This window comes from Leguminivora glycinivorella, chromosome 16, assembly GCF_023078275.1.
Source record: "Leguminivora glycinivorella isolate SPB_JAAS2020 chromosome 16, LegGlyc_1.1, whole genome shotgun sequence".
NCBI classification, from domain to species: Eukaryota; Metazoa; Arthropoda; class Insecta; order Lepidoptera; family Tortricidae; genus Leguminivora; species Leguminivora glycinivorella.
The window spans coordinates 16,986,690-17,008,572 of record NC_062986.1 but is presented as its reverse complement, the minus strand read 5'-3'; the positions used below and the strand labels follow the sequence as shown (position 1 = coordinate 17,008,572).

At 38.0% G+C, this 21,883-nt stretch overlaps 4 protein-coding genes across 9 annotated transcripts in view; 1 reads left to right on the top strand and 3 right to left on the bottom strand.

Moving 5' to 3' along the window:
• LOC125234666 (sodium/potassium/calcium exchanger Nckx30C) overlaps positions 1-2,333 on the bottom strand; it is a 151,079-nt gene extending 148,746 nt beyond the window's left edge. Inside the window, exon 1 of the mRNA XM_048141006.1 lies at positions 1,626-2,333. Within this exon, the coding sequence (XP_047996963.1) occupies positions 1,626-2,333 (708 nt within the window). The remainder of the gene's footprint in view (positions 1-1,625) is intronic.
• Positions 2,334-5,126: 2,793 nt separating this feature from the next.
• On the bottom strand, positions 5,127-6,855 carry LOC125234730. Its single transcript, XM_048141106.1, has 2 exons — positions 6,599-6,855; positions 5,127-6,396 (listed from the first exon to the last, which is right to left on the bottom strand). Exons 1-2 carry the CDS (start codon positions 6,610-6,612, stop codon positions 5,559-5,561), a joined length of 852 nt encoding a protein of 283 aa, XP_047997063.1. The 5' UTR covers positions 6,613-6,855; the 3' UTR covers positions 5,127-5,558.
• A 489-nt stretch (positions 6,856-7,344) lies between these two features.
• On the bottom strand, positions 7,345-8,971 carry LOC125235004. The gene is made up of 2 exons (XM_048141453.1): positions 8,706-8,971; positions 7,345-8,267 (listed from the first exon to the last, which is right to left on the bottom strand). The coding sequence occupies exons 1-2, from the start codon at positions 8,717-8,719 to the stop codon at positions 7,436-7,438; spliced, it is 846 nt and encodes a 281-aa protein (XP_047997410.1). The 5' UTR covers positions 8,720-8,971; the 3' UTR covers positions 7,345-7,435.
• Positions 8,972-9,381: 410 nt separating this feature from the next.
• Positions 9,382-20,973, top strand: LOC125234988 (peptide-N(4)-(N-acetyl-beta-glucosaminyl)asparagine amidase). 6 transcript variants are annotated; one of them, XM_048141428.1, is made up of 13 exons: positions 9,382-9,682; positions 9,967-10,149; positions 10,781-10,946; positions 11,721-11,899; positions 12,127-12,309; positions 13,715-13,885; positions 14,927-15,078; positions 15,657-15,804; positions 17,823-17,943; positions 18,816-18,977; positions 19,887-19,911; positions 20,020-20,043; positions 20,865-20,973. In XM_048141428.1, exons 1-12 carry the CDS (start codon positions 9,470-9,472, stop codon positions 20,036-20,038), a joined length of 1,722 nt encoding a protein of 573 aa, XP_047997385.1. In that variant the 5' UTR covers positions 9,382-9,469; the 3' UTR covers positions 20,039-20,043; positions 20,865-20,973. The 6 variants fall into 6 exon arrangements, with proteins under 6 accessions (XP_047997385.1, XP_047997387.1, XP_047997386.1 ...); XM_048141430.1 differs by having other exon boundaries at positions 20,020-20,056; XM_048141429.1 differs by having other exon boundaries at positions 20,020-20,076.
• The last annotated feature ends 910 nt before the right edge of the window (positions 20,974-21,883 follow it).

Below are 21,883 nucleotides of genomic sequence, written 5' to 3'. Positions count from 1 at the left end.
AACACGTCTTCCTCTTCCATTCTCCTCTAATATCTTTTGTCATCTCAACACTCACATCTTTCTTCCTCATATCCTCTTTCACACAATCCATCCAGCGTTCAAAATCATCATGAAATGTTCTCAGTATTTTTTGAGTGTATTTTTGCTGATGCTTTATTCCAGGCTGAAGGTATATCTACAATATTATGAGTACCCACATATCTATACATAACAGTTTCTATCGTGATTTATCATTGTCTGTCAAATAAATGCCAATGGGTTATTCGTCAGGAATTGTTATTAGGTAATTAAAGGTAAAACGATGTCAATATGCATAGCTGGGCACCGTTAATCAAATAGTTAACTTCGTTAATCGCTAATCCGTTACTAAAAAAGTTAACTTCGTTAATCGTTAAAGCGATACATTTCGACAAATTTAACGTAAGTTAAAGTTAATCGTTAATCCGTTAACACGTGAAAAAAAATTAACTTTTCTTTAAATATTTAGTTGCATCAGTATCCACTATAACGTATTATATTTCTGTAAAAGGCCGAAGTACAGCTAGCCCATTGAACTCTAGGCTGCACGTGGAAGGCAGTGATCGCCTGAGCTACTGCCAAGAGCTGTGTCAGGAGAGATGCTGGCGGTGACGGGACTGTTGTGGCACTTTGGGCGGTAGAGGCTAGGGAAGCGAATGTGGTCGTAAATAGGGCTCGAATTTGCTGCCCTATCACTACAACAGTCGCCATGGTAAAGCTTAGGATTCACCGAATCAAAGTTAGTAAAAGCAAATCCACGTGAAGAATACTTTTTTAGGTAATATTTCGGACTTTTAGCAATCGACATCGGTAAAACCTAGGATTTACCGGCAAATCATAGGATTTGCCGTATTTCGGGCTTTTATAGTAGCGTTCAGAACGTGTTTTTCGCAGCGCAGATGGCGCCTGTGCCCTACTAGATTAACGATTAACGGACTCGGAGAAATTTAACGGAAGTTAACGAGTCCGTTAACATTTTTTCAAGTTAACTTAAAAGTTAATCCGTTAATCGAAATGTTAACTTCGTTAATTAACGATTAACGGATTAACGAGTTAATGCCCAGCTATGTCAATATGTTATGACTGAGTTATGAGAATCAAATCGTCTCCGAGTAAGTAATTATATCCAATTTGGCAATGGACTCAAATCACAATTTTCATCTTACTTATGTCAATTTATTAAATAAATTCCATTTTTACTTTATAGTTGTCATTATTTAACGAAAACACATTTGTTTAACAAGTACTTACAACGTTAACGTGACGAACCTTGAAAATGCATTGTAATATTATCGGACCCAAACAACTCAATTACTTTAGTTTAATTACTTTAGTTTCACAAAGTTACGCTTTAAATTTTAGTTCTATCTTCTAGAAATGTCCCGATAACGTTATCTTAAGTATAGAAATTTTAATTTATCGTTTCTTGTACATTTTATAACTAAACTCTTGATAGCTTTAGCGGCAATAAGTAATCTTAAAGATCGGCATTATTACCACTAAAATCAGAACAATCGAAACGTTATACAAACGAAGCGTAAGTTTGCGTGTCCGAGTTGTTTATAAAATCTGCGACAGAGTTGTGGCATGCTTGCGGGCGAGCTCACCGTGGGCATCAGCTGGTCTGTGCTGCGGACGCGCGTCACCTTGTTCTTGTAGATGATCTTCTTGACCGCACGCTCTACGGGCTGGTTCCACCGCATGAACAGCACATACGCGCCGTACAGCGAGAACAGCACCAGCGCCTCCTGCCAGTAGATCAGGCTGTCCCGGAAACAGTATATCAACACCAGCAAACTGATCGAATAGAAGCTGCAGTCGCGGAACAGCGGCCACCAGGTCAGAGTCAACGTCGTGCGGGAGAACAACGCGCACGCACCGATCACGAATAAGATGTTGAACACGGCCGAGCCGACGATCGTCCCGATCCCCACGTCGTCGAAAGAAACGAACACCCCTATTATGGAGGTGAACAGCTCCGGGGCTGAGCCTCCCGCCGCCATGAACGTGGCCCCGGCCACGTCGTCCCGGATCGCGAGCCGCTCTATGATCACATCCAGCGACGGGACGAAGAACTCGTCGCAGACGATCGCGAGCGCGACGAACATATAGCCCATGCCGAGCACGTGCAAGAAGACGGCCCCGGAGCGGCGCTGCTCCTCGGTGAAGAGATCGGTGGGGAACAGAGGGGCGCGCTCCACGTGCTCGGTGGGTTGCGGCTCGTAGGCGGGCGAGGCGTCGTAGTCCAGGACGGTGGTGTTGGGCTCGCCGGCCCGCGCGGCCGCCAGCAGAGCGAGCAGCAGCGCGCCACCCATGGCCCCGGGGCGCCGCGCGCGACTGCCGCCGCCGTCGCGCCCCGCCCGCGCCCGGCCGCTCGATAGCGCCGCACTGCGCCGCGCCGCCGCCGCCGCCGCCGCCTGCCCCGGGCGAGCACGACCAAACGTAAACTTGTCACATCGCAGATACATTGTTACGGATGATAGATAGATTTATAAACACTTTATTTGTCCATAACGTGTAGCTCTCCGCTCTCTATTATCGTTGCATTGATTTATAGGTAGGTAGGTACGTTGTAGATTTCGACGTGTTTCGTTTAGCGTGGTTTAGCTCAATACCTAAATGTGATGTGAATTAGTGCTTAAATATCAGTTACCTCATTTTAAGATGTGGTAGCAATTATTAGTAACATTTTCTTTACAATATAACAATTAATAAAGATATTTTCACCAGACCAACTAACTTATTACCAGTTTTTGCTCTCTTGATTCTTCGAAAACGGATTAGTAAAATTGCATTTTATCCACAAGAATGCAAAGTAATTTCTTACCAATTTTAATTTGTAATGGTGCATTTCAAGAATCTTCTCTTTCCGAACAGACTCTATAAATAAATATAACACGGTGTCCCTTCACACCATGTTATATAACATTTATAACAATTATAACAGCCCGGGCGCCCTGTCCACTCACAGAAGCGGTCCGTCGAAAATGAGCTACGAGAGCGGCTGGTTTGAGCTGGAACGGTCGCTGAAGATAGGAAGACGTGGCGCGAGCTTGTGAAGGCCCTTTGCACCTCAGGGGTGCCTTAGTCCTTTTTCACATTATCCGATCCGACATCGGATGTCGGAAGGATTTCAATGGAAAAAATCCACGATGGCGCCTGTAATGTTTGGGATATCGGTCCTACATCCGATATCGGATCGGATAATGTGAAAACTCACTTAGGACTACAAGAACAATAACAGCCCAGTGTGGAAACACCATAAGATGGCTAGAAGAAATTACCTATAAATGATAATATTGAATCATACTATTCATACTTATATGTTTAATAAATTGATGGATTTGATTTAATTTGATATTTTACAGTTAGCATTTTATTTGTGTTGGTGGTGAAAAATTTACTCGGTGGGTAAATTTGTATGACCTACGCGCCTTGAAACCCTCGCAACGTTCAAGATGCCACATTTTGAACCACGGACTACTCTCGCGTTTCAATATTGGAATCTTTCAATTACTCGAGTATTAATATTGGCACTTGCGGTAAAACAACAACGTTACCTACTTGTAAAACTAAATAATGACAGTAATGACTATTATCCTGCTTCCGCCGGTCCTTCAAAATAGTGTGTAAAATGGCCAGGTGCAGTAGCCGATTGGCATTTCTGCGACGCGAAACGAAAACGAAACGCCGCGAATGGTAGTCTGGCTCTGTCGCGCCAATAGGTACGCAAGAGCGATAGAGATAGATATCTACGAGCGTTTCGTTTCGTGAGCGTTTGTGCCATTCGGCTACGCACGTAGTGAAAATGCATTTTTGCTGTAGGTAAACCTCCTCTAAAATTCCTTCAAATTTCCTTCCCAGTGAAAACACTTTGCCCGCACATAGGTTTTCCGATTCGCAACGACTGATCAGCAACCCCACTCTACATGTAGGGGGGGTTTAACAACGGTCGCTAACGGTCACTGAGATTATCCGCGGACGGACGGACGGACAGACATGGCGAAACTATAGTTGACTACGGAACCCTAAAAAGGAAATTTCCATACAAACTACTACGATAACGATATATTATTATCACAAATTGTGCATTTGGCTACGTACCCCGCATCGTAGTCGAAAAAAACATCGAATTGCCCCCCGCCAGCAGTGCCAGCACTATTAAGACGATACGGTAGGGGTCAATTTTCCATACAAACGCTCTCGACTATTTCCTCCCTGGTTTTTGAATATAGAGCAATGATTTTTTCAACACAGATTGTTATTATTTTTATCTGTGTCGGACCGTTTTGATTTTTTTGATATTCTGCTTTTTAAAGACTCTAGAGCCAATCAAAATTTTCCAAAAACGGCCTTTTTCATTGTGGCGCAAAAAAAGGTTTGATACTCAAGATTCTTAACAATTAACCAAAAAAGCTAAACGGTCCGACATAGATTATTTCATTGTTATTCAGATTCTCAAATTTCGTTCCGATTGATTAAGTTTTGAAGGAGGAAAGAGTCGAGAGCGGAACCTCGATTTTAAAGATTTTTTTGAAATATCTTTTGACTGAGTTGTTCTTAATGGACAATTTTTTTTCGATAAATCTAGTTAATAACACTTGTATATTTAACTAAAATTCCCAAGTTGAAAGGGGGGCTCCTTTCCATTTTAGCATTTTCGCTACCGTATCCTCTTAATAAGTCGAATGTAAGAACTTCATTTTGCTTGCTCGTTCGACAAACATAAATAAAAGGTGTGGTAAGTATATTTTCCATGAAAACCGTAAGTACTTTCCTATGAGGATGAAATTTTAGGTATTTTATACCGGGTGCTAGGTAATTAACGGACAACCTTTTAACCACCAAGAGGGCACCTTATACTGGTCCAGAAAATCGACATTAAGGTTTAGTAAAAGTCGCCAGGTTTTCGAGATTTTCAGTTTTTTTTTTTAATTCTACCTAAAATTTTAAAAAAAAGTATTAAAATTTTAAAAAGTGTGAAAATCTCGAAAACCAGGCGACTTTTACTAAACCTTAAAGTCGATTTTCTGGACCAGTATAAGGTGCCCTCTTGATGGTTAAAGGCCTCTGGAAAAGGGAAGTAAGAAAAAATGTGTATTATTCAAAATGTGTTATGTATTAATAATAAGCAAGCACACTGTTAAGTCATACTAAATTATAAAATTAAGACAATTAAGTTTGTGAACAAGTAATTCTTTAGCATATAAAATTATTGTTTCCAACATAATGTACTATTCCTATCTTTAAATTCTAATAACATATGAAAATGATTGTCTCCAATGTAATGTACTACCTATTCCTTATCTTCAAGGACCGTCCCCTTCTGCTTTTGAACAACTGTTCAGTGAGTGAGCATCAGGCCGCTGATTAATTCTTATTTACTGCGGCAAATTCTAAAAGTCAAAGTCAAAGATATTAAGTTTGTGAATAAGTAATTGTTTAGCACATAAAATTATTGTTTCCGACATAATTTACTATTCCTTATATTTAAATTCTTATAACATATGGAAATGATTGTCTCCAACATTATGTAAGTACTATTGCTTATCTTCAAGGTCCTTCCCCTTCTGCTTTTGAACAGCTGTTGGTTGGGTTGTCAGCATCAGACCGCTGATTAATTCAGATATTTTATTAACTGCGGCAAATTCTAAAAGTCTGCTCCAATCTTTTAATGTACAATTGAGAGCCAGCTTAGAGACACACTGTTCTTTCAGATCATCCATTAGGTAGTAAGAAGCTAGCAATAGCAAAGGCTCCAGGCCTTCATCAGGCAAAGTACGGAGGTACATGTAGTCTTTCAAGTGCTGGAGGGTCTGCCGAGTGACTCCTTCTATCTGCACGCAGCCTTCATTTGCCTCCTTCCACTCATTCCTTAACATTGCTCGGAACACATCACTGTGGGCTGCAAGGAATGTTCTGTGGATGGCCACACTACCATCAACTGCACTTAAGTTAAAATCAGTGAAATCAACATCATTATAAATTTTCGTAAGGCGAGATTCTTCCACCTTACAAGTAGTTATATTAATATTAATAACATTTATATAGACATCGTCTAATATTGTATCAGAAGACAATCTCTCTCCTATTCTTTTCCATTTCTTATCACACACCCATTCTGAATAAAATGGTATGTCAGTTTCTTGACAAGAAACTTTCACTTTGACTTTACACTCATCATCCGTTTTAAGGTTCCATGATAAAATACTACATACAAGGGGAGATCCCATACCATTGCAAGCAAAGTTCAAACGTACAGAAACCAAATCATTAACATTGAACTGATCTGTTACACATTTCATATTAGGTCCATCAGAAATGCCAATAATACATGTGAGTTTCAGGAATGAATTTAGCTGTTGTTCTTTGACTTTTCTGAAACAAATGAATTTGATTCTGAACAAAATGTTATATAAAGTCGGTATAAATACATATATGGAGCGGGCGTTTTCAATCAAAAGGGTACTTAATGTCGGCAGCATTCCCATAAAGCCTCAGTATGGATTCAACGTTGTGGACAGCCAAGAATGTGGTACCTTGTAGTTAAAAACATCACATATTCATTCAAAATACTTACACTTTTATGCCCATGACGACTTTTAGCTATTGATGTAGCTTGAAAGAAGATATAATAATTACCAACGCAGGCAACAGACTATTTAAAATAGGGTATCTATTAATATTCAACCTAAAACTCAAATATGCCTGTACAGTACTTAGGTATTACTTTTACTTCTTATAAGAATTGAATCACACTTGTTTGATTACGATTGGAAAAGTAGTAAAAGCACTAAAACAAAAGTCGTTACGGAACAATTACGAAAGGTGAGATATTGACATTGACACTGACAGTAGAGGTACCGGTAGTGTTCGTCTTTTTAGGGTTACCTACAAGGAAAATTGGTATCATCTTGGATAGTCGGCCGCCAACTTTTTTTTACTACTGACGATCAACTAAATCTTGGCTCTGAAAATGGCGCGAAATTCAAAATTCAAATTTCTATGGGAATTAAACCTTCGCCCCAACATTTTCAATCAGTTTTTTAAGTGTTATGGTTATGGCTCGTAGATGACTCTGCCACCGTCCCGGTGAGACCTACCTTTTTTTAGTGCCAAGATTTGGTTGACTGTCTATACATATAAAAGAGTAGATCTTAATTTGTAGATACATAAATTACTTAGTTTACTTGTAGAAAACTAAATTAATTTAATGGCGGCTTATCCCGCGACTTTAATATTATATTAAATATTAATGGTTAAAAACTACTTAGGTATATGAAGAAAAAGAAGGACAATAATATAAAACACAAATATTAATTGGGCATGAAAGTTTTAATAAATTACTTCTTAATCTAAAATTATTACCTACTTGAATGTTGCCTTACTTATATAACAATACTTAATTAGGTAATGGTTATTGTTCTATTTTTTGTTTTTTCACTGGCGCCTGTTGGTGATCAAAGTCCACAGCTGAATTTACCAGCATTATAGCAGAAGTCAATTCTGATAATTTGTTTTCCACAGCAAACTCAAGAAGGCTGCTCCACTCTCCTGACTTGTAGTTTAGAACTAGTTTTGATAAACAATCTGCTTTCAAATCATCAATCAAATAGTATGATGCTAGCAAAAGTAGAGGTTTCAGTCCATCATTAGGCAATTTCCGGAGGTACATATACTGCTTCAGGTACTGGAGAGTCTGCAGAGTGACCCCTTCAATCTCAATACGGCCCTCCATTGTCTCCTTCCATTCGTGGCTAAGCATAGCTCGGAACACATCACTGTAAGCCGCTAGTATGACCCTGTGAACAGCTATACTCCCCTCAGGAGCAGTTAAGTTGAAGTCCGTAAAATCAGCATCATTATATATTTTGGCAGGGCAGAAATCATCAAACTTACTAGCAAAAATTATGAAACTTATTAAGCATGTGCGGAACTTGTCAACAGCTATGTCACAATTCTGCTTACTCCCAACCTGTGTCCATCTGTCTAGCAAGACTCTTGAAACAAATGGTACATCCGTATCTTGGCATGATACTATCACTCTAATTTTATTATTGTTCTCGAGTGGCAGAGCTAAAATGTTGCATGATAGAGGAAGTGTTTGACTTTGTACCCTGAAGTGCAACCGCACTTTTGCCAAGTTATTAACTACAAAATCCTGAGTTTGTTCTTGACATTGCACTCCAAAAATGCTAATCAAGCATCTGAGTTTCGAGAATGCTCCGACATGTTGTTCATGGACATTTCTGAAAGAAATAAATATATTCTTTTATGGCTTCGCACAACGCAGTGAATTTTTCTTTTTATTAGTAAGTTAATTATAGGCTAGGCTAATATCAGTACTATCCTCTTGTTGTTTTAATTTTTAACTACGCTTAGAGGCCAACGTTAAAATGAACGCTACGCCAAACAACTAGATAAAGTACGATAAATTTGATTGTAAGACTTGTAGTGTAGGACATAAAACAATTTTCTGGTCCCGTGTTAGAAAATCTGCGCTAATAAAGCGGGCAACGCAAGAACCACTTATATAGAGTTACGTCACCTCTTATATTATATAAGAGATTCAGGGGTCTAAGTAACACTTTTATTGTTTTTGTCTAGTTCACAGGACCCAAGTTAATGTATAAAATATTTTTTCTGTAACCTTGTAGTTACAGTGTTGTTCTGTAAACAATACTTACATTTTTATAGGCATGATGCATTTAATGTTTTCCTCTCGTTTTCTTTATATGGACAATAAATAATCTAGCACTTTTCCTTATTGCTCTATAAAAGTAATTTAAATTATAAATTTGCTTTCTAAGATGCGAAGACCCTTTCAAATAAACTTCAATTTTTTTGACATAAAGTCATAAACTATAGACATAAACAATACTGCCAAAGTTTTCAGTTTTTAAAAGGGCTTTACACATGTTGCCACAAATGATGTACGGTATCAAAAGTAATGATTCAATACCATTTCAATCATTCATATTTAAATACTCGTTGTGACCTTTGGGTTTGAGCATCAATTTTATTCGAAATGCAATCGAGATGCAGTCATGGCGACAAATACAAATAATATATTTTTTTACTGGCATCCCAATATTATAAAATCCCCACCGTATGGGCCGGCCATCAGTGTTTCTAGCAGTTGGTTGTTTACAAATAAACTATAAATAAATTATATTACAGAAAACAAAATGAAATATCAAAAGTTAATGTTAAGCGTGAAATAATATACAACCTGTTTTTTTAAATTATATAAATTAAATCTGCATTATAATTTTTAAGTTCAGTATAATTTCAGAACGAAGCACTTTTTTTATTTATTTGACATTGACAGCGAAATGACAAGTCATAAATTGACAAGTACAGCTGTAAACGACTGCGAAATGAGTTAGTCAACATATTGATAACAAATAAAAATCCATCCGCAACACTCATAGAACTAAATACAGACAAAATGGAAGATATAGCCCGCCTGGCCTTGGTGGAACAAAGCTTGGGGGGTGTAGACAGCTTCAGTAAAATTCTGTATGAACTTCTTAATGTGATATATCAGATTTTGGAGAATCCTCACGATTACGAGCTAAGGACGTTGAAAAGCGAGGTTTTAAAGAAAGTTTTACATTCCGAGGCATTCACAGATTACCTTAAATATGTTGGATTTCGTGCGGTGAGTTGTACAGAGAATTCAGTTGCAAAAAGTTAAATACCTGTATTATGCTCAATCCTGTATTATGTATAATCGATGGAGGAGGCCTTCACCCAAAAAGGGTCTAATGCACCAGCATAATTAAATAAAAATTAATGTTAAAAAAATTGTAATAATGCAATGAGAATAAAAGGCTTTTTTATTTTTATTTTATTTATTATGCTCAACATTTATGATTATCTTCTTTCATTAAATCTCTATTTACTACAAACTTAGATAAATTATACTTTTTTTCTATATTTCAGAATGGCAATGAGTATGTGTACCCGAAAGAAGAAACATTGAGTAAGTTGCGGATAGCCCAGGCAGCCATAGAGCGAAAGATTTACTTCTGTTGTGGTTCCCTCAGCCGCGTCCGGTCGCGCCCTATACGCTCTAACCACAGTTTGCAACCGAAAAAAGTTAAATTTGCACCATCAAATGTACTGGTAAGTTTCTCAGCGTCCCAAAGTCATCATCTGTGAAATCTGATGCCCCTTAATTGCTTGAAGTTCACATAGGTCTTTCCAGACCACATAAATCCAACTGCAAGTTCATAAATGGATAAAAATTGTTTAATTATTGACGTATTTCCTTTGATTATCTTTTAATTGATATAATTGATCTGTGGTTACCTCAGCTTACACAGTAAATTATTCTATTTGTTCAACATGTAACTGTCTCTGTGGTAAATGTATATATATACTTTTATTTTACTCTAGTTTATCCTTATGAGATCCCCCCACTTCCGTAAAATAGGAGGTGGAGGTTTGTATGGTGCATTCTGCAAGTTTCGAATTTAATGCGAGTGCAGCCGCGGGCAAAATCTAGTATTTTATAATCTTATTATAAGATGTAGATAATGCAGTGCACTTTATAATGTTAAGTATATAGGTCTCATAAGGATAAATAAAAGTAGCCTTTATTATTGAAGTTTTACCTTCTAAGTGCATAATTTATTATTTACATCAGCACTTGTCATAGGCCTCTTCTAAAGTCCTCCATTCTTTAGTGATACATCAATTACAAGACAATGCAAAAGAAATGAAAACCAATTTAAGGTTTAAAATTTTACCACAGACAACCAAGAACCCGTTTCTGCGAAACATTGAGACATTGTTCAACAACATGATCCAGTATGAGAGCGAGGAACTCCAGGAACTTGCTCGGGAACAGATACCGCTGGTGACTCTGCAGCTGATGGCCCTTGACCGCGTCCGAGAGCAGCAGAAGAAAATTAAAACTGGTAAGTCAGTTTTGTTTATTTATTTAACTGTTAACAGTAAACAATATACAATAGGCTAGTTTCCTACTAGTCAAATCAGCTTCTTTTTAAGAACTGTCAGAACGATTCATTTACTTTATATCTTTCTCTTTGACTTATTAAATAAATTATTAATCATAGTAGCTTTGTACTTCGTATAATTTATTGAAATTAATTTCCATAGAGTAGGTACCTAGTCTGTTAATATTTTTTTTTATAAATACTTTTTCTTTTTAAATTGTATCTTGTTTTTTAATGCATTTTAAATTATAAGATGTAATGTTTTGAAAAGAAGTGACCCGCTGAGTTTCTTGCCGGTCCCATAGTTGATATCCCCCTCCAACCGAGGGGGGACTGAAATCTTCTCGAGGCTGAGGCGTAGGGTTAGAGCCGGCGTAGCTTTATTTGACGTTCATATGCGCATTGTGATATGCCTTCTTTGAAAATAATTATTTCATTTCAGAAATTATGTTTAAAAGTAACTGCTGTTCATATTTTTCGTCTAATTATGTGGTGCTTTATTTCGTGCACTGCATAAAATATTTTATTTTAAGTATAGAAAACTAGCCTATTACATATATCAGGCGGAAGTGAGTGTAGCAACATGGCATTGTCTAATAATCACCATACCTGTCACGTTCTGACAAGTGTGTATGGAGAGTAAAACTAATATCGGTTCGGTCCGCGTGAAACTAGCCCAAGAGTAATATGGTGTCTCAATGCTGAGCCAATTAAAATCCAAAAATATTCCTACAGGTGAAACCAAAGACTACGACCTCTCATTCGACGTGGCACTGCTGCTAGAACTGCTGGGCTGGTTCAAGTACAAATTCTTCTCGTGGGTGGACAAGCCACCCTGCAGCGCTTGCGACGGACAGACCGGCTTAGTGCGCACGCAGTCTATGCGCGTAGGCGGTGAAACATGCAATGTTGAGGTACTATACTATACAATACAATACAATACAAGACATTTATTCATGATAAACATAAACATTAATAGTTAATAACACAAATGATTAATTTTTACATAAATTGAATTTTAGAAAATCTTTGAATGTAGTTTTGTTTCTTTTTAAAAATAAAGGAATGTCTTTAAGTAAAATGAGCCAGCATAAAGATTTCCACCCTCTATAGCAACCGAATAACTTCCCAACTGTTTCAGATCTACTCCTGCCAATCCTGTCACACAGAAACCCACTTTCCCCGCCACAATGACCCACTCACCCTACTCCGCACCAGAAGAGGCCGCTGTGGGGAGTGGGCCAACTGTTTTACTCTGATGTGTCGAGCGCTGTCCTATGAGACGAGATACGTGTACGATACTACTGATCATGTTTGGTGCGAGGTGAGAATCTTATTGACTTGAATAAACATTGACACAAGAAAAGGCCGCTGTGGGAAGTGGGCCAACTTTTTTACAATGATGTGTCGAGCTCTGTCCTATGAGACGAGATAGAAGAGAAGAATAGAATAGATATGCTCTCTCTTAGTGCCCAAATACCTCACATACTTTTCACTATATAGTAAAAACTTGGTACCAGAAGAGGCTGTGGGGAGTGGGCCAACTGTTTTACCCTGATGTGTCGAGCTCTTTCCTATGAGACGAGATACGTGTATATACTACTGACCATGTTTGGTGTGAGGTAAGAATTTATTGAGGCTAGAGAATAAAACTTGACACAAGAAAAGCCCGTCTGGGGAGTGGGTTAACTGTTTTACCCTCATGTATCGAGCTCTGGGACGAGATATGTGAATGATACTACTAGGTAATACTAATAGGTAAGAATCATAATAACTTGAATAAAAGTTGACACAAAAAAAGACAGAGGGGGCCAACTGTTTTACTCTGATGTGTCGAACTCTGTCGTATGAGACGAGATACGGGTGAGCTAAGAATCTTATTAACTTAAGGCTAATTAAAAAACAAAAAAAACTCTACACAAGTAAAGGCCGGTATAAAATTAAAACCGCACAAAAAGGCCCAACTATTTCACTCTGATGTGTCAAGTTCCACCGTATGAGATGCAATACGTTTATGATATTATGATACCACAGTCCTTGTTTGATATCGGGAAAAAATCATATAGGTCATCCACTCGAGATCGTGTCCACTTTTTAGGGTTCCGTACCGTAGTCAACTAGGAACCCTTATAGTTTCGCCATGTCTGTCTGTCCGTCCGTCCGTCCGTCCGCGGATAATCTCAGTAACCGTTAGCACTAGAAAGCTGAAATTTCGTACCAATATGTATATTAATCACGCCAACAAAGTGCAAAAATAAAAAATGGAAAAAAATGTTTTATTAGGGTACCCCACTACATGTAAAGTGGGGGCTGATATTTTTTTTCATTCCAACCCCTACATGTGATATATTGTTGGATAGGTATTTAAAAATGAATAAGGGTTTACTAAGATCGGTTTTTGATAATATTAATATTTTCGGAAATAATCGCTCCTAAAGGAAAAAAAAGTGCGTCCCTCCCCCTCTAACTTTTGAACCATATGTTTAAAAAATATGAAAAAAATCACAAAAGTAGAACTTTATAAAGACTTTCTAGGAGAATTTTTTTTTAACTTGGTAGGTTTAGTAGTTTTTGAGAAAAATACGGAAAACTACGGAACCCTACACTGAGCGTGGCCCGACAAGCTCTTGGCCGGTTTTTTACTTTAAAACTAAATAAAAAAAAATGTTTGTATCGAAAATATTTTGTTCTATACATAGAAAATAAGCTAAGCTAACTATTTATTTCAGATTTTCGACGTAGAATCAAACCAATGGCTTCACGTAGACCCGTGTGAGGGCAAACTTAACACGCCTCTCATGTACTGCCACGGGTGGGGCAAGAAACTGTCATATATCATCGCTGTGTCAAGGGATGACCTGCAAGATGTCACTTGGCGATACACTATGGACCATAAAGAGGTGAGCTGAAAACAAAACAGGGTTTGAAAATAACCGATATTTATAAGAAATATCAAAATATCGGATATTTGTGGTATATATCGGATATATATCAACTTTGATACAACATATCAATTTTGTATGTAAAAAAAAATGTATGGAAGGTATATTGTTATTTTGTTGCATTATTTATGTATACAACTTTATCTACGAATACATCCTACATCCATCTACGAACCCATCTACATCATCTACGAATTATACATTCTATCTACCTATAGATATTCTTGTATATGTTTTGTTATACATATGTTATTGTAAATTGATCAAATAAAACAGATATTTACATACATACTATTTATTAATACATCATAATTCATACATCCATCTACATCATCTATGAATTATGCATTCTATCTATCTACAGATATTCTTGTATATGGGTGAATCAACTTTTTCTTGCTTTTTGCAAGAATTACCCTTACTTATTATTAGGTCTACTTTTGTGATTTTTAACCTTACCATCGTGAATAAAGATCCTTATTTCACGTATACTAATTACGGAAAAATTTAAAAACGATTCATTTTTAATTAAAACAATATGTGACCCAGTGGAAGAGACACTTTTTTCATACAAAAGTGAGGGACAGCTATGTCCACTTGGTCACTGCTCGAAACAAAGTTATAAAATAGGAAATCCTATGTTACATGTTGTATTGCGTAGCTAGTATATTTGTCTTTAATATAATAAGTATACATTAATTAGACTAAATCCCAATTAAATTTTCTGACCACATGTAGTCGAAGTATGCGAAATTTTGCTGGCAAAGAAAAGTTGATTCACCCATATGTTTTGTTATACATATTTTTTTGTATATTGATCAAATAAAATAGATATTTTCATACTATCTTCAGATTATTTAAATAGTTGTAACCTTGTAAGAAACTTTTCTTTTCTCAGACTTAATTTTCTGTTTCATGACACTAGATCACAGACAATTGGAGGCTTTTATAAATTTTTCAGTACAGAATAACCCCATTACGTTTACTTAATTTTTCCAGGTGCTCACCCGTCGGAACCAATGCAGCGAGCAAGAATTACTATCAACAATCCTCTCCCTCCGCGAACACAGGCAAAAACAAGTGTCGCCTGCTAGAAGACAGTGCCTCGCGCGCCGCACGCTGCAAGAATTGGTACAACTTATGGTTGAAAGGTAATAATATATTATCTTCGGTTACCGCGATAGTTACTCATGAAATAAACTATGGAAACTAATATCCAAACTTTAATAGAGAAGATGGCTTTACTTTACCACCGGCTTGGGATCCAGTAGTACATCTGATAATGGAACAAGCACTGCAAAGACTGTGAGACATTTGTGTTGTATGGTGTTGGACATTTGCAGTTTGTTTTTGTCAATTTTGTGTAGATTAATTGATTAATTGTTTTTTAACATAGTAATGGTAATATTTTTTAATATTTTATAACTAGCTTTATATATAGTGTGTGAACCTGCCTTAGAAATCTATATTATTTATGGTCATGGTTCGTGAATATTTCTTGTATGTGGGTAGCTTTTGCACATTGTAATTTTTCCTCAGTCACCCGTTGACCACGAACGCTGTAAAGTGTTCGAAACGTCGGGATGAATTGTAAATTCATTATACGCGATTTAATCCGTTTCCATAGTTTTATTTCATAGGTTAAAAACACATCCGTTACATCCCTGCTCTGTACCTGAAAGTTGGTCTGCTGTAGCGGTTGAAATGGCGACATCTTGCGTTGTTACAGAAAACCGAGCGAATATGAGTCCCACGGGCGAATATCGGGCGAGCGGGCGTGGCGAACTCAGCGCGGGGAGGCGGGGAAATACACGTTCAAACTCGCGAGCAAAGGCACTTATGAGATCAAGTATTACTGCGCCCTAGACAAGTACGAGGTTAGTTGAAATTCTGCCATTTAGTCAATATTCCTTTTTTTTTTTTTTTTTGAGGTAATATCTGAAGAAGAATACGGGTTTACGGGTACTTCTTTAGTAGTGCAGTGGTGAGTTTAGGTCTCATCAGCTGACGATTGAATGCATATTTAATTATTATAAGCTACACCTACAGGATCGTGTACAGAATACGATCCGCGGTCGATTATGGCTGCCAGACTCCGTGAGGCGATTGCTTTAGAACTTAGCGAATATCGATCGAGCGGGCGTGGCGAACTCAGCTCGGGGAGGCAGGGAATACACGTTCAAACTCACGAGCAAAGGCATTATGAAATCAAGTATTACTGCGCTCTCGACAAGTACGAGGTTAGTTGAAATTCTGCCATCGAGTTATCTGGGGTATATAAAACAGTTGTTTTTTTTTGTAAATAGTGCAGGATTTTTGGAGATCTACTGTAAGTAGTCCATCAGTTTAGGTCTCATATGCTGACGATTGAATGCATCCATACCAACATTATAAATGGGAAAGTGTGTGTGTCTTTTTGTTTGTCCGTCTTTCACGGCCAAACGGAGCGACGAATTGACGTGATTTTTTAAGTGGAGATAGTTGAAGGGATGGAGACTGACATAGGCTACTTTTTGTCTCTTTCTAACGTGAGTGAAGCTGTGGGCAAAAGCTAGTATTATTATAAGCTACAGGATCGTGTACAGAATACGATCCGCGTTCGATAAGGGCTAGCGGGCGCCTCGTGGCAATTGTTTTAGAAAACTTATTTAATATCGCAACGCAATATAGTTAGATCATGATCCTCATTCACCATGTCGCACAAATTTGTCCAAGCATGACAATATGTCAACCACTTCTCCCACAATAACACTACGCCACTCTTGGCACTTGTATCACAATATTCACAATGTTTTTTTTCTCACTTGATGGTCTCATCGGCGGATCAGGGGGCCGATTTTTGAGTCTCACTGTCACTAAAATACCGGTTGAAAACTGTGAATTGCCTATTATTTTCAGTGACAATTTTCTGAATTCGAACGCCGTGAGACTAAAAATCGGCCCCCAGCGCTCGAAGTCACCAGCAACACCCTGAGATGAGGCCATTTCGTGGCACTTCATTCCTTTCTGTTTTGTTATAATGTGTATTTTTTCTTGCCTGTGTTCACGAATTCTATTCTAGGTACTAGCTTTTGCGTGGCTTCGCTCGCGTAAAATTATAAAATTGCGGAGCGCTCCATACAAACTCCCATTTATAATGAGTATTAGCAAAGAGGATCGAGTATTATAGAGAATTACTGTCAAAGTAAAACGTGTAATCACAGTGCATAGACTGCCATCTCTCGACACAGGCTTAAAACTTTTTAACCTCCGTTTTGACAATTTGGCCCATATTCTTAGTGAGGTGTAGGTACACACACACATACGTACTTAGACCACCCATGAAGGATAGGTATGTAGGTTGCATCAGCTAACCTTGGCCTACATAGTACATTTCCAATAACCTTGTAATGCACCTGCATCTGTAATCCGATATACCTGTAACTTGATATTATATTCCTTTAATTATTATTCTATTTTCTATTAAACTATGTCAAGGTTAATCTTACACATGACTGCACATGAACAAAGAACTAACATAGTATATAAGGGAAACCATTTTACTTCAATAAAGGATTCTATACTGGACAGTCACGTCTTTTACTACTCTCCCGTAACGCCTCCAACGCCGCACACTTCATGGCGACCCTGTCAGTGGGGCTGCTCGAGCAGTAGCCACCTGCTCGATGCAGCCCAAGTGTCGCTACACCGCACACTTCATTAGCTTGATATGTGTTAAAATGTCAAATATTAATATTAGCGCCATCTAGCCGAGCGTACCCCAAAGGTGTATCGCCATCTAGCTCTCCGTACCTTCTTCTGTATGGTTTTGAGGTACGTTTCTTTCTTAGACTTTATCGGTCTATACGGAGTTATATAAGTCTTTGGTATTAGTATGAATTTTATATAATTGCAGATACTGTTGGACGGTAAGCTGGTCGAGCAGATAAACACGTGGGAAGCCGGTGTTTACGAAGTGCAAGACGTGTTTAGAAAAGTCGAGCACGATTGGCACATGGTCTACCTGGCTAGAGAAGGTAGGTACCACAAAATTGTTTTGAGTCCACCCTCACCCACAGTCCACAGATCGGAAAGGCAATGTCTTCCTTCCTTCTTCAGCTTACTCTGGGATTCTGTTCCTTGTTGTTAACATATTAACGTGTTCTATAATAGTATTAATAGGGACGTTTTCCCGTGCACACTCACAAATGATGATTTTTTTAATCATAAATGTTAAATAAATTGATGTTTTGATTTAGTTTGATGTTATACAGTTAATATTTTCCTCATGTTGGTGCAATGAAAAATGTTGTGGTTCACCTGAAAAAGTCGTACAATACACGTATGAAAGGGAAGTTCGGGACTCGTGTCAGTCGTGTCGATTTAAAACATCTCTTCGTTCGTGTTTTAATTTATCGCCACTCGTTTAGGACTTCCTTTTTTCCGCACTTGCATCGCAAATTCGCAATGTACTATTTTACTGCAATATCCGTTATAATCTGTAGGTATCATTATTAGTTATTTGTTTTACAAGGGGGCAAAGTAGTTGTTTAACCGCACGTGCCAATATTGATACCCGAGCAAGCGAAAGATTCCAATATTGAATCGCGAGCTTAGCGAGGACTTCGAGGTTAAACAAACTTTGCCTCCGAGTGAAATACAAAATTTTTCACCACACCAACACGCACAAAATACTGACTATAAAACTTCAAAGTAAATGAAATCCATCAATTTATTCAATATTTATGATTCAAACTCATTATTTATAGGTAAAATCTAGCAGCCAGATTAAGACATCGAGTTAAAATTTGTATGAAATTAGGAAATTACTTTGCCCCCTTGTGGATAAAATGCAATTTTGCTATCTGCCTTTACCAGTTGGTGTGGTGAAAAATATTTTATTCGGCAGAGGGCGCAAGTTTGGGGCGAGTGAGTTGGCGGCTCGAGGCCGGCGAGGGGCTGACGTGTACTTCTCTAGAAGCTGTAGTGCCGCGTACAGAATACGAGGACGGCCGCGTCACGGTATCAGTGCGGTTCGACGACGAAATGGCCGAAACTGCTCCCAAGAATGGTAAGTAAACAAAGACATATGTAACTCCGTATAGACGGATAAAGTCTAACAAAAAACGTACCTCAAAGCCATAGAGAAAAAGGTACGGTGGCCTAGATGGCGTTACGCCTTTGGGGAACGCTCAGCTAGATGGCGCTAATATTAATATTTGACATTTTAACACATATCAATCTAACAATATGGGCCAAATTGTCAAAACTGAGGTTTGTTGACAAAAGTTTGAAGCTCGTGTCGAGAGATAGTCTATGCACTGTGATTACACATTTTACTTTGACAGTAACTCTCTATAATACTCGATCCTCTTTGGCTGTGTGTATAGTTCCTTAGCTCCAAAAACCGAGGAAAACAGTCGACAGCACTCCTATTTTCGCCCAAACTCTACAGTATATTTAATGTCGGTATCTCGAAGGGTTGCAAAAAACGGTTTTTTTTCTGGCTTGAAAAAAAACCGTGAAAAAAAAACAGTTTTTCTGGAGTATGTTTTTTTCTAAATGACGAAATTTCAAAACAGTTAAAAACTTTTATACGGTTTTTTAGACTTTATGTTAACTATGAAACGAATTTAATTTAATAACTTTAATTTCTGGTTTTATAAAAGTAACTTTTACACAATCTATAGTTAGTAGTTGTCGCTATTTACTGTTGGCAACACCACCGCCTCTCCACGCTCCACGCCGCATCGGGGATTCCCCAATAAACGTTTGCATACTGAATGTTTATCGAATTAAAATATACTTTATTATTATTGAAACGTTACTAATCCCGAAAAACCGTTATTGTCGTATTACTTGATCATCTGAAAATAAAACATATTTAGAAAAAAAAACATGGTGCTTGTTTTTTTTTTTCATAATTCTGAAAAAAAAAATTGTTTTTTTTCTATTTGCAACCCTAGTGTCTCGTTTCCAGATCGTCTGACGTACTCGTGCCGCTGGCGCGCGTGCGCGGTGTCGGCCGCGCTGTCGGGCGGCGGCGGCGCGGGCTGGCAGCGCGCGCAGCTCGCGCGCCAGGCCGCAGCCGACACCGCGCCCGCGCTCACCCTGCGCGCGCACCTGCAATAGCTGCTGTAAGCCTCAAATGTACCGTCTGCAATGACATGGTAACGCAAATGCTAGTCCATCTAGAGATGGGCCGAATACGAATATTCGGCCGAACATTCGGTTCAGCTGTTACCGAACCGAACATTCGGCCGAATATTCGGTTCCGCCATATTTAATAAATCCTGGCTTGGAGTTAAAATCTTTTCTATGATTGGTAATGGGTACTAAGACTACTAAGGCTTTTATTGTTCCTATTATAATTTAGTGCAATAATTGTAATAATTTTTAGTTAAGGCTTTTTTTTTTGACATTTTTCAAATAAATAATAAATAAATTAAATTTAGTGCAGAAGATTTTGGTTTTTGTTAATTAAACTACGTTATTTTCACTTTTTGTATGTATATTTTAACGTATTTTATTTCCCTTTGGTGGTTCCTTAAAATGCTGAAATAGGATGTCATTATCCGATAAAAAACGAAACGACTTACGGTATTTATTTACTTTGTTTATTCGGTAAATATTCGGCAATGTAACCGAACTATTTGGCCGAATACGAACATTGAAAAACTTGCCGAATATGCCGAATACTGAATATTTACCGAATATTCGGCCCATCTGTAGTCCATACTAATATTATAAATGGGAAAGCGTGTGTCTGTTTGTTTGTCCGTCTTTCACGGCAAAACGGAGCGACGAATTGACGTGATTTTTTAAGTGGAGATAGTTGAAGGAATGGAGAGTGACACAGGCTACTATTTGTCTCTTTCTAACGCGAGCGAAGCCGCGGGCAAAAGCTAATTCTCTATATTCTAGTTGACTGAAATTCAATATTAACATTTTGTTTCAGAATTCTACATTCCGGTGCCTCGTCTGTCATCAAGTAAAACTGTTTAATATATTATAAAATGACCATTGCAATTGCCTTCCATTTAATATTAAAAAAATAAGCACAAAAATGGCTTTTATATTCGTTTACTATAAGTTACTTCATCAATTCGCGTGGCCTGTTTAAGCAATTATCAGTGTTTATTCAGAGTTCACACTTTTACCACCGGGTTCCGTTGTTAGACTTAAGCTAGGAACAAATTATGGGATGCGTCACGCGGACGCGGCTGATGACCTCGACTGATAAGTGTGCGCAGTCTTAAAACATCCAGAGGACAAACGGACGTCCGTGCCTCAAGGCCACGTCCACGGCTTTCGCCCGATAGTTTGGTTTGCACAATAGGCTACTTGCCTCCTAGTCAAATCAGCTTCTTTTTAAGAACTGTCAAAACGAATTTGAATGACTTGCTAATATGGAATTTATAACAAATCGAATTGAGTGACGTCACGGTCAACTTGGTTACTTTATATATTTCTACCTGACTTATTAAATAGAAATTGGATTTAAAAATAACTTCTGTCCATGTTTTTCTTATAATTATCTGATGCTTTATTTCGTGCATTGTATGCACGTATGCTATTCAGTGTAGGTATATTAATTATCTAGATCGCGGCAGTGAACGCGCGTCCATGGACGCGTCTCATAATTTGTTCCTAGCTATAATGATTGAAAGTCATAATGTACTATCAGCTGCAAAAGTGCATGGCGAATTTATCAATGAATTCATTCATAATTTCCCCATGCAATTTTGCAGCTAACTGTACCTAATGATTGCCAGATTATCATTGATCGTAATTCTGAAACAGCAACCAACCTTCCAAGGGTGAACAGGCATCTTCTGGGCGAGCTCACTCCATCGTAGGCCACGTCTTTACCTTTGGCTAATCTGTGGTCAAGATTAAGCCCATTTATAATTTAAAAAAACTTTTCAGGGTTTCCGTTAGTCATAGTCATCCATAGATAGGTTAGGTTTGTTGTAT